Here is a 14,906-nt window from a genome sequence, read left to right as displayed (position 1 = left end):
AGGTAGCAAATGGCAAAGGGAAGAGATGTCACCATCTCTTCAAGTGGAATGGAGCATGTGCATCAGCAATTCTTATGTCAAGAACTGAGTAGATGCGATGAGTACTTTAAAAAAAGGGATTATGTGGTACTTAAGGGTATAATTTATGGGTCATGAGATACCAAGCGTAATTCTAAATAGTAAAGCTTGTGGAGTTATGCTAAAAAAGTACTAGTAAATAGGAATACCTGGTACACAAAGAGAATCACACATAGGAATATAGGGGTGAGTGGGGTTGATTGTGAATAGGCATTATAAGGTTATTTTCTAAATAATATGAACACTAGACACATTTGTATGTAAATGTGCAGAGGGTCAGCTGGTGGGATGTTTGAAAAATTCTTAGCAGAGGCAAGAGGGAAGGGCAAAAGTTTGTGCAGGCTTTAGAAGAGAAAATAATATGGGTGATAGGAAGGGTGAAATAAAGTGAATAAAATTAGAAAAGAGGCCTAAATGATGAGATGTCAGGAAATAGTGAGAGAGGAATGGCAAATGGCCAGAGTTAACAAATCATCAGGGTGGGCATGGAACAGGATGCATTCTGGGAAGGCACACATGCTTGTATGTGCGAGAGAAGTGTGTGGACCGTGAATGGTGGGATGACGAGGTAAAGCTAATGGTGAGTGAAAAGAGGTTTATGGGCATTACCTGCATGGCAATAGTGCAATTAACGGAGATGTACAAGATGAAACAACAGTAGGTCAAAACAAATATGCTGGGGCTGAAAGACTTGTCAAAGAATAGTTGGGATGACAGAGTTTCAGGCAACTTTTAGGTGAATAAGAAAGTGTTTTGGAAGGAGACGAAGTGTAAGAACAAGAGAGCATTATTGTAGGGAATAGATGCAGACGTGCTAACAGGCAAAGATGAGGTGAAGAGGGGATGGAAAGAGTATTTTGAAGGATAACAAAGTGATGGATGATACAATAGCAGGTATAGGGTGTTTGGGGGCTTAGGGTATATGTGAAGCAAGAGCCATGGCAAGAAGTTTAGAGAAAGGAAATGCTGAATGCCTTGTGCAAAATTAAGTAAGACATCAGTTGGAATGGATGGTCAAGGGAGGGGAAATGGGACAAGAATCCATGGAAAAAGCTTAAGTGTGAAATTTCTTTTCCTTTAATATACATGTTACAATCATGCTCTTCCTTGCTTCCCAATTACAGTCATTAGGCAATCCATACCTCTTTCTGACGTATACGTCTTGATGAAATCTTGTAATAGTAGTTTCCACCAATGCTGAAATCCTGGCTGCATGCTGATAACAGGGATTTTACCTAAGACATGGAGGGTATATCAATTAAACTAAAATGGAGATGTGGCTGACTCTAATTTGATGATAGCCTTCTGATTGTACAGGAGATAAGCACACATAAAATTTGTGGTATGCAACTTCATTATAAAAACCAAGCTAAAACCATACAATTTCTGCATATACAAAGAAAAGCAACAAAAATTTCCCATTTTCCGTATGCACCAACATCATATTAATGCCTCATCCCACCCTCCTTTAAAAATAAAAGGTGCACTTCAACACAATGAGGTGTCTTATGGAACAAGAACCAGAAACTGGCATAAGGAAAATATCAAGGAGTTGTGGCTGACCATATAACAAATATCTTTCCCTGTGGGGACCTTAACCATAACAGTAGGGGGGTCCCTTTTCCTGTCATAACAAAATGATTGATTTTAGTGGTAATTCCTAAGGACCACATGTTCCATAAGCATATTGAAAAATTAGGATGAAATCACATATCCTTGATGCAAACCCATCATCACCAGGAACCCTTCACCATCCTCCCTTCCTATGCCTTACACTCTTGTTAATATCACTTCCTGCATCTACTATCTTTCTATTTATCCTAAATCAAAACTGTAGCATTTCCCACAAGGCCTAACTGTCAACCCTATCAAATGCTTTCTCTAAATACATAAATGTCACATACAGTTATAAGTATTTCTCACAAATGGTTCAAAGTAAAGATTAGGTCCATATGTTGTATACCTCTCCTAAAGCTGAACTACAGTGATCCTCCCCAGTCAGATATCACTAGTAAATCACTATTCCCAAACACCTCATATACATTCAAGCCCATTAAATGGGCATAGGTAACTATCATTCAGTCACATTCAAAATCAGATAAGACTCAAGGTTAGCAATGATACAAGAACCTAAAACAAATAAGGGAGTAACTGCTAGAGAGAAAAAATAAAGGATGCAAGGGAAGTAATAGGAAGAAAAGTGACCGATGAAAGAAAGGTTATTTGCGAGCACAACATACCAGCCCTGCTGCCATGGTAAAATTTTGTTGTAGGCACTCATTTCATATATATACGAGATGACTTAACTGTAGCAAATACCTGTTTTTCCTGCTCAAAGAGAATGTAGACATAACCCCTTGGAGGATTGGAGGAGTTCTCCTTTCCAGGCCATTCCACTTGAATGTTTCCGAAGTGCAGAAACGTTTGTTTTAATGCTGATTCTGTGACATCCCAAGGCACTCCACCTAAAAACACCTGAAAAAATTCTAAACCTAAAAATTCACCCACAGTAAAAGAATTATCAAAAGCACACAAAGCCATTATAATGAATATATGCCACTGACCCCTTCTGTACCATACATCCCACCCAATGTAAACAATACCTCTTCCATAACTCAACCCACCTCCTCATTGCATAGTTTGAGTGGAGACTAAATATCCCTGCACATACACTACCAACTCTTAAAAGAATGACTTATACATCACTGCCCACAAAAAGCCAGAAATTTCTAGTTTGCATGATATTTGTAAAAATCATTATGATTTCATGTAAATTATACTAAACTGTTTATAGCAGGGTAATGGATAAATGTGAAAAGTTTGAAACTTATAGCAAGCAAAGTCAGCAAGCACAGAGTAAAGTTATGCTTACTTACAATTCGAGTGATACTGGATTCTTGTGAAAAAGTAACTGTTCTTGTAAGGATAAAACTTGTGAAATTGTCGAAGTGCTGCTTGCTCCCAGGCAAGTGATGCAAGGTCAATGCAACTGATGCAGTTAGGAATAAAAGTCTCCTTCCATCACTAAAGTCAGGATACTTACATTACTTAAGCCTGTCTTTACCATCATCAAATGCTCCCATCAGATGGATCATAAAATGTCATGATTACTATGAGCTAACCTTGTTCCCCACTTACAATGAACATGAAAGCACCTGAAGATCAACAGTCATGTCAGTACAGCTCTGGACAATTCGCGAATGGGTAGTGTTGTTGTTTCCCCGTGTAGTGGGGTGTTGCTGGGGTAGGAAGAGAGCAAGCAGGTGTGAATGTGTATACAAGCGTATGGGTATGTGTACGTACGTACAGTATATGTATGTATGTGTGTGTGTGTGTGTACCTAAGTGGATGGGTCCTTTTTTTCATCTGTTTTCCTGGTGCTACCTCACTGACATGGGAAGAGGCAATCAAACGAAATAAAAATACAGAGTAAAAGTTGGGTATTTTGGCTGGGGTGGTGTGCAAAGTGAGAGGATCAGGGAGAATGGTTTGGTTAAGAGAGAGAAGAGGTAGTGAAAGCTTCGAGGAAGATGAAATCCAGCAAGGTGGCGGGTTTGGATGATATTTCAGTAGAATTTATTAAGAAAGGGGGTGACTGTGTTGTTGATTGGCTGGTAAGGATATTCAATGTTTGTATGGATCATGGTTAAGTGCCTGAGGACTGGCAGATTGCATGCATAGTGCCATCGTACAAAGGCAATGGGGATAAGAGAGTGTGTTCAAACTACAGAGGTATAAGTTTGTTGAGTACTCGTAGGAAATCTTATGGGAGGGTATTGACCGAGAAGGTGAAAGCATGTACAGAGCATCAGATTAAGGAAGAGCAAGTGGCTTCAAAAGTGGCAGAGGATGTGTTTGCTATGAAAAATGTGCAAGAAATACTTGGAAAACCAATGGATTTATATGTAGCAATTATGGATCTGGAGAAGGAATATGATAGGGTTTATAGAGATGCTTTGTGGAAGGTCTTTAGAGTATATGGTGTGGGAGGTATGCCGTCAGAAGCAGCAAAAAGTTTTTACTAAGGATGTAAGGCATGTGTACAAGTATGAAGAGAGGAGAGCAACTGGTTTCCAGTGATGGACAGTTTGCGGTAAGGGTGTGTGATGTCCCCATGGTTGTTTAATTTGTTTATGGATAGGGTGGTTAGGAAGGTAAATGCAAGTTTTGGAGAGGGGCGAGTCAGCAATCTGTTGAGATGAGAGGGTCTGGGAATCGTGTCCATTGTTTTTCACAGATGATACAGCTCTGGTGGCTGATTTGTGGGAGAAACTGCAGAAGTTCAAGGAGACTTTTGCTATGGCAATCCCCTTGTGGGAGGTATTAAAGGGAAAAGGTATCAGGAGATAAAAATAGCCAGATAGCATATGTTTATCAACATCATAAAACACAATAACAACCCTCTGCAACTCCAACTCGCTCACCAAACAACACTATCATCCATAAATATGCATGTCACAAGCAACTATACCTAACCACCACACTTTCACCCACATACACACTGAATCTTTCACTCAACTCTCCACCTACACATCTGCTCCTCTATATAAGGCTTTCACATTATCCAACAGGTGTCCCCCCACCCTATATAACTATCACATCCCATAAAGCATTACACTTAACTGTGTTATTAGCTTTCTCCAGATTCATAAAAGCTTAATACAGCTTCTTACCATTCACTAGAAAATTTTCTATAGTCATTCTCACTGCAAAAATCTGATCCACATATACACTGCAATTCTTAAAATCTTCCCCCTGCACCTCACTAATTCTGCATTCAGTCGCTTCCATCGCTCTATCAATCAACACTTTCATACACTTTCCCCAGTACACTTAACTGACTTATTCTCCTATAATTGCTACATGCATCCTTAGCACCTATTCCTTTGAATAAAAGAAGAATAATAATAAGCTTTTACCCAATCCTCAGTCACAAAAATATCTAATCTAAAGAAGCAGGATTTGTATGGGAGATTTAGGAAATCTGAAGAAAACACAACATGGTTGACAGATGCAGTTAAGGTGTTACACATAAAAGAAATGGGAGGAAAGCTCTTACAAGGTCACATCCCTGCTTTAGCTACCATGGGCAATACAACGAAACCATAGCCCCCTATTCACAACCAGGTCCCATCGACTTGTCCATCATTTCCCATGACTACTTCACGTACCCTGGTTCAGCCCACTGACAAAGCATTATTCCGTATACAGCATCCCTTGAATTTACTCCATCCCCTGCATGCCTCATACAATTCATATGTTCAGGCCCCTTGCTTTCAAAACATCTTTCACTCCATTTTTTCCAACTCCTCCTTGGTTTCTCCCTTTTGCTTATCCCCTCTACTTCAGATAGGTATAACCTCTGAAGTCATCCTCTCTCTTCTCCATATGAAGAAACCATTTCAGCAAACCCTCTTCAGCTCTCTCAAATATACACCTCTTACTACCATACTACTCTCTTAGTATAACATTTTGATCAACCCTCCACATGCCAAAATTTTATTTCCTACATATCTTTATATTTTTGTCTTAATCCCATTTACTGTCATTCATAAATCACTGACAAAACTAATATACCATCAAACATACCCATCTTTGCCACCACACATTCCTCAAAGTTCCCAACACCTTTGACCTACTGCTCACTTCTACTCCCAAGGTTCCAATTGCTGTCATATCCATTTGCATCCACCTAAAACACTCCACTTTCTCCTAGTTCTCTCCATTCAAACTCACAACACCTATCTCTTTTCCTTGCTAAACCAAGTTTTAAATTGATCCTACTCTCACATTTCTCCTTGCATACAGTGCTCCAAAATTCAGACACCATCTTTAGCAGTTTCTCACCCAAATCTGCCACCAGCACAAAGTCATCAGCAAACACCAACTGATACCTCCCAGACAAACCCATCCCCAACAGACTGCATACCTGCTCCTCTCTCCAAGACTCTTGTATTCATCTCCCTATCTATAAACAAATTAATAGCCCTGATGACACATCTTTGCCATAGGCCCACTTTCACCTGGAACCACTAACTCTCCCCTCTAGCCACTCTCACACATGCCATACTCTCTCAGGGGAAAAAAAACTCGCTGCGTCTCATAATATGCAAAACTGTCTTTCGTTATATTTGTCTACATTTCCTTTGCTCAATTTCCTATCTTCCTTCACTTTGTTCTTGAGGTTTTCTTTTTCAATTTCATTGCTTTCATATACAGTATTGCCATCAACATTTTCTCCCTATTTCTCTTGATTATATTCCTTTACTCCACTATCTGTGTTTTCAATATTACAATCAATTTCATCTGCAGGGAGTGTAACAACCTACCTACAGGTACCAATGAAGAGATTGTGTCAAAATGCAAGATTAGCACAAGGTGTTCACCAAATATCTTCTTTGACAAATACTGTTCCTCTCTGCTCCCACTTGCATTCCATATGTATCTACTCAATGTTCATCCGAGCCTGAAATTAACCATGTCTTTTAAATGTTTCTGTACACCATCTAAGTAGCTTTTCATTTCTCCTGGTAGCATTTTGTATAGTCTTTCTAGCTTTCTGGCTGGGTTTTCAAATATTTTTTGTCACATACATTTTTGTTATGTTCTGTGGTTTTCTTGATATGGGGAAGAGAGAGAGAACATGATCACACGTCAACAAAAAAAACTTCATAAACTCACCTTGCATGAGTATATGGGATTCTTGTGCATTCTGCTGGGCAGCTGTCCACTCCAAGTACACGTTGCATCACACAGGGCTGATAGCCAAGATAAATGTTAATGGTTGGTCAAGAAACTGTGTACATGAATACAGTAAAGGGTTACCAGACAGTGCATAACAAAGCTGCCTCCAGCCCCCATGCCAGAACAAGGGCCAAACACAAAAAATTTACATGCTCACGCTCATTTTTTCACCACTAAGGGAAAATGTCACAACTAGCACCCCACAACTAAAAATTCAAGCTGGAGCCATAAACTAACCCTGGACCACCATGGTACTTCAGCCACAATGCCAAACGCCCATCACTAGGATGCACTTTTAAAGTTGCTATCAGGTTTGGAGTAACTGTAATAGTAATTCAATTAAAATGTAATCAATCACAGAAATACTAAATGGTAACAGAAAAATTGAAGTAATTAACTGTAAACGTGATCAAGTAATTGTAATTTTAGTAACAAAAAATTTAAATAATCAATTGTAATTGTGATCCAAGTAATTGTAATCTAACTCAATGTGAAAGGGGAAGAAAGTGGTACCGGTAACCTTGTAAATGCAAAGGTGGGCAAGCCGTACTTTTAAAGTACAGGTTGTGCTCTAATCTGGCACTCTGTGGTTTGGCAACTCCCATGGTCCGTATGCCAGGAGAGATGGTCTGCAACTTCTACTAAAATGAAAGTCATTTTTGTTTACAAAATAGTTTAAGACACTTACCTGCAAATAAAGGATAACCTTACAATGCAAAATTAGTCTTTTTATCAAAATCATTTTTTCTCCCAAGTTAATATAGTAATAATCATGATAATAACCAATTTTGTTTTGTGTTAATTGTAATGTAACCAATTCCCAAATGTAATTGTAATTACAATCGATAAAAATGGAAAGTACTTGTAATTGTCTTTTAATTTTTAAAGCGTAATTGCTCCAACCCTGGTTGCTATATGATTTTTCAGTGGTACCAACTCCACTGGACATTACAACCCAATACAAAAGACTACAGTACCCAGAAGGCAGAAAATCATGTTGAGCTGGTCGAGACTACAGCGAAGAACTACGGCAAGATGGGTTGCAGGATGTCCCTTAAAGTCCATATCCTTGATGCTCATCTTGATAAATTCAAGGAGAGCATGGGAGTGTATTCAGAGGAGTAAGGTGAGTGCTTCCATCAGGACATACTAGACTTTGAACGCCACTATCAAGGAACGTGTAACAAGAACACGATGGAGATTATATTTGGGGTCTGATCCATGAAAGTGAATTACAGTACAATCGCACAACTTCAAAAACTGCTCACTTCTTAATCTTTAGTAATCACTTTTGTTTGACAGTGTACATATCTTTAGTAATCACTTTTGTTTAACAGTGTACATACATGTTAATTTTGATTCACATGTTTTTCTGTGAATAAAAAGGTGCAAATTTGCCTGTTGTCTGACTGGAAATAGGTAAATTTCAAAGTATCACTGTCCTGGTCACAAAAGCAAAGTCTGAAGGAAATAACGGCCTTTTCCTTTACTTTTCATGCATAAGCAATTAAGAAATAACACTTACTACCCAGGAACAAAAATTGGGTTACATAGTTTAATAAAATCTAAAAATCTACATATAGTTGATGTGAGGCTAATAATTATTATTACCAGGCAATTAGCAATTTCCCTTTTGGTATAAAGGAGTGATGTCTGCCATTCTCCAGTCCTGTGGAATTATCCATCCTGGAGCAATTCATTGAAAACATGGATTAAAGGTCCAACAATTTTGGGTTTGACATTTTTAATCACGTGTAGATAAGAACGATCAGAACCTGGACTTTTATTAGTCTTCAGCTTATCCTTGTTAGTATTTCCCTAACAGTGATGGTAAATTCTTGTATCATGCTAGTGCTATTAATCACCGTTACAAAAATTGTCATTGCTTCCTAGTTCAAAAACAGACCTGAAAAACATGTTCTGGGTTGTTGCAATGCTTTTACTGTATGCAATGGGTTTCCCTTCCTCATCTGTTAAAGGTCCTATTCAACTCCTTTGTTTCTTATCAATGATATATCTATAAAATCTTTTAGGATCTCTATATCTTGCAATAATCACTTCATATTAACTCTCCTCTCGGTATTTTGATAAGGACTTTCACTTGTCTTCTGATTATGTTATACTGCACTGCAATATTTGGGTCACTCTGATTTCTTAAGCTTATAGAGTTTATTCTGCATTATATAGCTCTTGCAATATCTTGGGAATACCAATCAGGTTTGCACTTGGTTTTATCAATCCTGTTGTGCATGGGAATCAATGCACCTTGATGGTGCATAAACTGACGTTTAAAACTGGCCCATAATTCCTCTGGGCATGAACCAACAAGGTTGAGACTCTTCAATGCATTGCAGGGAGAGAGATAGAGGAGTACATGAAACTCATTAAAGCAAGAAGGGATAAGTATTGTCAAGACAACAAAACAGATACAAATAAATTTATGCTTACCAGCAGCATTCCTATGCAGTTTTGCGGCCTTCTCAATTGAGTATGGATCAGTAGAACTGGTTAATATGCTAGCAAGTGACCCAGTCTGCTTCGACTCCCCACTCACTAGGCTTGATCCATCCACCAAACTTGGTAAAAGTTGAGTCGTTAACCAGGCATTTTGAAGCTGAGCCAAACTTGTGAAATCTACACCTATATATACATACATATACATAAATTGAAGAAAAAAAGATATTTAGTAAAATGGAAAAACTCTTTGTTGTAATTTTCATAAAAAGATCCAACCATTTTCCCTTATCATGGGTGCACTCAGCATGATTACAAGGAGGGAGTCAAGAATACATAGGAATAAAAGCATGATTATCAGGTTTAGATGAAGAAAATTTGAACGAAGAAACCTGGAAGTGGACATGGCAGTGAATGGAACCAAGTGGAAGCAAATTAAAAGGTGGGTGAAGGGGCAAAGATTCTGCCCGTGTTGATGAATGTGTGAAGAGAGAGAGATTTCCTAGGAGGGCGAAAATGGGATGTATGAAAGCATAGTGGTCCCAACAAGATATGGATGCAAACATGGACTATAGATAAAAGCATCATGGAGGGGAGATATGTTGGAAATGAAATGTTTGAGGATATGTGGTGCAGGGTTTGATCAGAGAGAGAGAGAAATATGAAGGGAAGGTGGGAGATGCAAGACTTGAAAGTGTGCTGAAATTTTCTGGACATATGGACAGAATGTGTAGGGAAAGGTTCATGTGCTGAAATGGCTTGAACATACTGAGAAAATGAGTGAGGAAAGGTTAACAAAGAGGATATGTTAGAAGTGGAGGGAACAGAGAATATGGGGGGAACAAATCTGAGATGAAAGTATGGAGTGAAAAAGACTGAGTGATCGAGGTCTGAACATGCAGGAGGGCGAAAGGAATACAAATTTTCCCCAAGTGTTGTAGAAGGCGACTAAATGGGGTGGGAACTGGGGGCTGCCCTACCCATTTTACTTTTCCAAAAGAAGGAAAAGAAAAGGGGATCAAGAGAGGAATTTTCTCTCTAAGGCTCAGTCATCTGTTCTTGACACTATTTCATTGTGGAAAATGGGGAATATGGATAGGGGGAAAAATACAGTAAACCCTCAATCTAACAGCCCCTAGTATAACAGATTTTGGATTTAATGAATCAGGCAAATAATACAAATAATTTGAATATATAAACAAGTTTCAAAAATCTCAAATGCCACACTATGCGCATTTCATATTGCACTTGTTTTTGGTAGCATGGGGTATACTCAGTTTCGGCCTCAGTGTACCTCAAGCTATTAAGCATTCAGGTTGCATACAGAGAACTGTGACTTTATTACATAATTTTGCAATCCTTAAAATTCAAATTGTATCAAGTGATAAAGGACTTAAAAGCAATCAAAAATTCAAATTGCATCAAGTGATAAAGGACTTAAAAGAATTCATTTAAACTGTATGCAGTATATTGTATCAAAAAGTGGCCCCTAGGTCACATTCAATTTAAAGGACGCTTGGCATTAATGGACACTCCTTACCACCATTAGTGCAATAAATCGATGGTTTACTGTACTATGCAGAATTCTATCTCCATAATCCTCATGTGTCATAGACGGCGACTAAAGGAGTAGAACCGGGGACACACACACTTCCATTTTGGACAGTACTTACTAAGAAGGAGTGCAAATAACTGGGAGATGTAAAAGAGAAAGCAACAGGATATCAAGGGGAAGAGGCAAGGGTTGAAAAAAAAGAGCAAACAAGTGTTACAGTGACAAATTATCAGTAAGCACAGGGAGAATAAAAAGATGTTTTGGAAGGAGGTAAATAATGTGCAAAAGACAAGAGAACAAATGGGAACAGTGGCGAAAGGGATAAGGGGTGGAAGTGATAACAGGTAGTGATGGAGTGAGGAGATGGGTATTTTGAAGGATTATTGAATGCGTTTGATGACAGTGACAAACAGTAATTTTGGATTCCAATACATACTTTGAATTACCTTTTTCTTCATTTAATCCTTGTTCTTTTCCCTGCAACTCCATTCATTCTGTCACCATTTCTTATTCTTCCCTCTACCATCTTTGTCTTACCTATGCTTGTAGCACATCTCACATTAGCCACGAGATTAGATGACATTGCATGAAGAAGAGTTTACACATGTAAACTATAATAGTAGTAGGTGGTAGGCACCCAAAGACCTGGGAGGTATATCAACAGTACTACCTGCCAGGGTATCAGGAGGGTCAGTGACGGACATGCAGAAAGCCAGCACTTCAGTGATTGTCAAGTTGCACTCCTCGGACTTAGTTAGCTGTCTTCTTTCTACCTCACTCACATGTGGACTACTAGAATTCTGTCCACAAAAATACAATCTATCCTTGTCACAAATAATACCTGACAATACTTTATCCACACATCTCATTCGTCATGACTAGAATTTTGTGGTGTTATGAGCTAGCCCTGCCTTTTGACAAAATGGTAGGAGCAATAGATAGAGGTAGTAAATAGGAACATTTAGGGAGAAGTATTAGGTAGAAATGGGTCAAAGTAGTTGGTAAAAACATTAAGCAGGAGCATTTGGTAGAGGTAGTCACAAGGAACATTAGGTAGGAGCCTCTGCAAACTATGCACTAGACTTGGCCTCTGGCAGTGGCCTGTAAGTGAGAGGCACTAAAGGACAGGAAGTGGCACTGGAGTTCACAAGTTATGGAGACTTTATTGCTGTGGCCACCCCTTTGAGGGACTTCCAGAATGAAACAGGAATCAGATATTTAGATATGACACATAGAACAATAATCCTTATTCCCTCACTGTCCCCTTAATACGTGGCAAATATGGAGATAAACTCTTCAGGCAGGACCTTAAAGCTTCGTTGCACCTAAAAAGTAGCAAATCATATAAAAAATTCTCATAATAAAATCTTCATGATTTTCTTTACATTAAAACAATTTTGTATGAACACTAACCTTGAGGTACCTGGGAATGTGAACCAATGGTGCCACTTGTGATGCTGTTTAAGGAACTCCCATTTCCTAACTGCTGTTGCTGCTGTAACCCAAGTAGTGCTGTGTTTGGTAATGCATGCTGATGAGACATATTGATCAACGGATTGCTAGTAGCACCACCAATGCTATGAGTCAGTCCATCGATAGTGGGACGACCCATCTGACTGCTCGAGGGGCTGCTACAGTTGTTACCATTAAGGCTCAGAGAATTCTGTAACAATGTAATTACAACTTGATAATACTAATGTGAGGAAGTACCAGGAGAGAGAGTGCAGAATGGAAAAAGGTGAGAACAAAGGACGTAAGGGGAGTGGGGGAGGAATGGGATGTATTTAGGGAAGCAGTAATGGCTTGTGCAAAAGATGCTTGTGGCATGAGAAGCGTGGGAGGTGGGCAGATTAGAAATGGTAGTGAGTGGTGGGATGAAGAAGTAAGAGTATTAGTGAAAGAGAAGAGAGAGGCATTTGGACGATTTTTGCAGGGAAATAATGCAAATGAGTAGGAGATGTATAAAAGAAAGAAGCAGGAGGTCAAGAGAAAGGGGCAAGAGGTGAAAAAGAGGGCAAATGAGAGTTGGGGTGAAAGAGTATCATTAAAGTTTAGGGAGAATAAAAAGATGTTTTGGAAGGAGGTAAATGGGGTGCATAAGACAAGGGAACAAATGGGAACTTCAGTGAAGGCGGCTAATGGGGAGGTGATAAGTAGTGGTGATGCGAGGAGTGGAGCGAGTATTTTGAAGGTTTGTTGAATGTGTTTGATGATAGAGTGGCAGATATAGGGTGTTTTGGTCGAGGTGGTGTGCAAAGTGAGAGGGTTAGGGAAAATAATTTGGTAAACAGAAAAGAGGTAGTAAAAGCTTTGCGGAAGATGAAAGCCGGCAAGGCAGTGTGTTTGGATGACATTGCAATGGAATTTATTAAAAAATGGGGTGACTGTATTGTTGACTGGTTGGTAAGGTTATTTAATGTATGTATGACTCATGGTGAGGTGCCTGAGGATTGGTGAAATGCTTGCATAGTGCCATTGTACAAAGGCAAAGGGGATAAAAGTGAGTGCTCAAATTACAGAGGTATAAGTTTGTTGAGTATTCCTGGTAAATTATAAGGGAGGGTATTGATTGAGAGGGTGAAGGCATGTACAGAGCATCAGATTGGGGAAGAGCAGGGTGGTTTCAGAAGTGGTAGAGGATGTGTGGATCAGGTGTTTGCTTTGAAGAATGTATGTGAGAAATACTTAGAAAAGCAAATGGATTTGTATGTAGCATTTATGGATCTGGAGAAGGCATATGATAGAGATGCTCTGTGGAAGGTATTAAGAATATATGGTGTGGGAGGCAAGTTGTTAGAAGCACTGAAAAGTTTTTATTGAGGATGTAAGGCATGTGTACGTGTAGGAAGAAAGGAAAGTGATTGGTTCTCAGTGAATGTAGATTTGCGGCAAGAGAGTGTGATGTCTCCATGGTTGTTTAATTTGTTTATGGATGGGGTTGTTAGGGAGGTGAATCAAGAGTTTTGGAAAGAGGGGCAAGTATGCAGTCTGTTGTGGTAGAGAGAGCTTAGGAAGCGAGTCAGTTGTTGTTCATTGATGATACAGCTGGTGACTGAATTTGGTAAAGTGTGTGAAAGAAGAAAGCTGAGAGTAAATGTAAACAAGATCAAGGTTATTAGGTACAGTAGGGTTGAGGGTCAAGTCAATTGGGAGGCAAGTTTGAATGGAGAAAAACTGGAGGAAGTTAAGTGTTTTAGATATCTGGGAGTGGATTTGGCAGCGGATGGAATCATGGAAGAGGAAGTGAATTATAGGGTGGGGAGGGGGCGAAAGTTTTGGGAGCGTTGAAGAATGTGTGGAAGTTGACAACATTATCTCGGAAAGCAAAAATGGGTATGTTTGAAGGAATAGTGGTTCCAACAATGTTATATGGTTGCGAGGCGTGGGCTATGGATAGAGTTGTGCGCAGGAGGGTGGATGTGCTGGAAATGAGATGTTTGAGGACAATATGTGGTGAGGTGGTTTGATCGAGTAAGTAATAACAGGGTAAGAGAGATGTGTGGTAATAAAAAGAGTGTGGTTGAGAGAGCAGAAGAGGGTGTTTTGAAATGGTTTGGTCACATGGAGAGAATGTGTGAGGAAAGATTGACCAAGAGGATATATGTGTAAGAGGTGGAGGGAACGAGGAGAAGTGGGAGACCAAATTGGAGTTGGAAAGATGGAGTGAAAAAGATTTTGAGTGATCGAGGCCTGAACATGCAGGAGGGTGAAAGGCGTGCAAGGAATAGAGTGAATTGGAACTATGTGGTATACCGGAGTCGAAATGCTGTCAATGGATTGAATCAGGGCATATGAAGTGTCTGGGGTAAACCATGGAAAGTTCTGTGGGGCCTGGATGTGGAAAGGGAGCTGTGGTTTCGGTGCACTATTACATGACAGCTAGAGACTGAGTGTGAATGAATGTGGCGTTTGTTGTCTTTTCCTAGTGCTACCTTGCGCACATGAGGGGGGAGGGGGTTGTTATTTCATGTGTGGCAGGGTGGTGATGGGAATGAATGAAGGCAGACAGTATGAATTATGCACATGTGTATATATGTATTTGTTTGTGTGTGTATATATATATGTATACGTTGAG

The 14,906-nt window shown here is 39.4% G+C and overlaps 1 protein-coding gene across 1 annotated transcript in view; it reads right to left on the bottom strand.

The window, feature by feature from the left end:
* The window catches only part of orb (polyadenylation element binding protein orb), an 89,789-nt gene that overhangs the window by 31,567 nt on the left and 43,316 nt on the right, over window positions 1-14,906 (bottom strand). Inside the window, exons 7-11 of the mRNA XM_071673948.1 lie at window positions 12,245-12,494; window positions 9,271-9,462; window positions 6,760-6,836; window positions 2,398-2,553; window positions 1,221-1,313 (exon numbers count right to left, since the gene is read on the bottom strand). Of these exons, the coding sequence (XP_071530049.1) occupies window positions 1,221-1,313; window positions 2,398-2,553; window positions 6,760-6,836; window positions 9,271-9,462; window positions 12,245-12,494 (768 nt within the window). The remainder of the gene's footprint in view (window positions 1-1,220; window positions 1,314-2,397; window positions 2,554-6,759; window positions 6,837-9,270; window positions 9,463-12,244; window positions 12,495-14,906) is intronic.

Source organism: Panulirus ornatus, chromosome 19, assembly GCF_036320965.1.
Source record: "Panulirus ornatus isolate Po-2019 chromosome 19, ASM3632096v1, whole genome shotgun sequence".
NCBI classification, from domain to species: Eukaryota; Metazoa; Arthropoda; class Malacostraca; order Decapoda; family Palinuridae; genus Panulirus; species Panulirus ornatus.
Note: the sequence above shows the minus strand (reverse complement) of the source record. Positions and strands in the feature narration are given on the sequence as shown.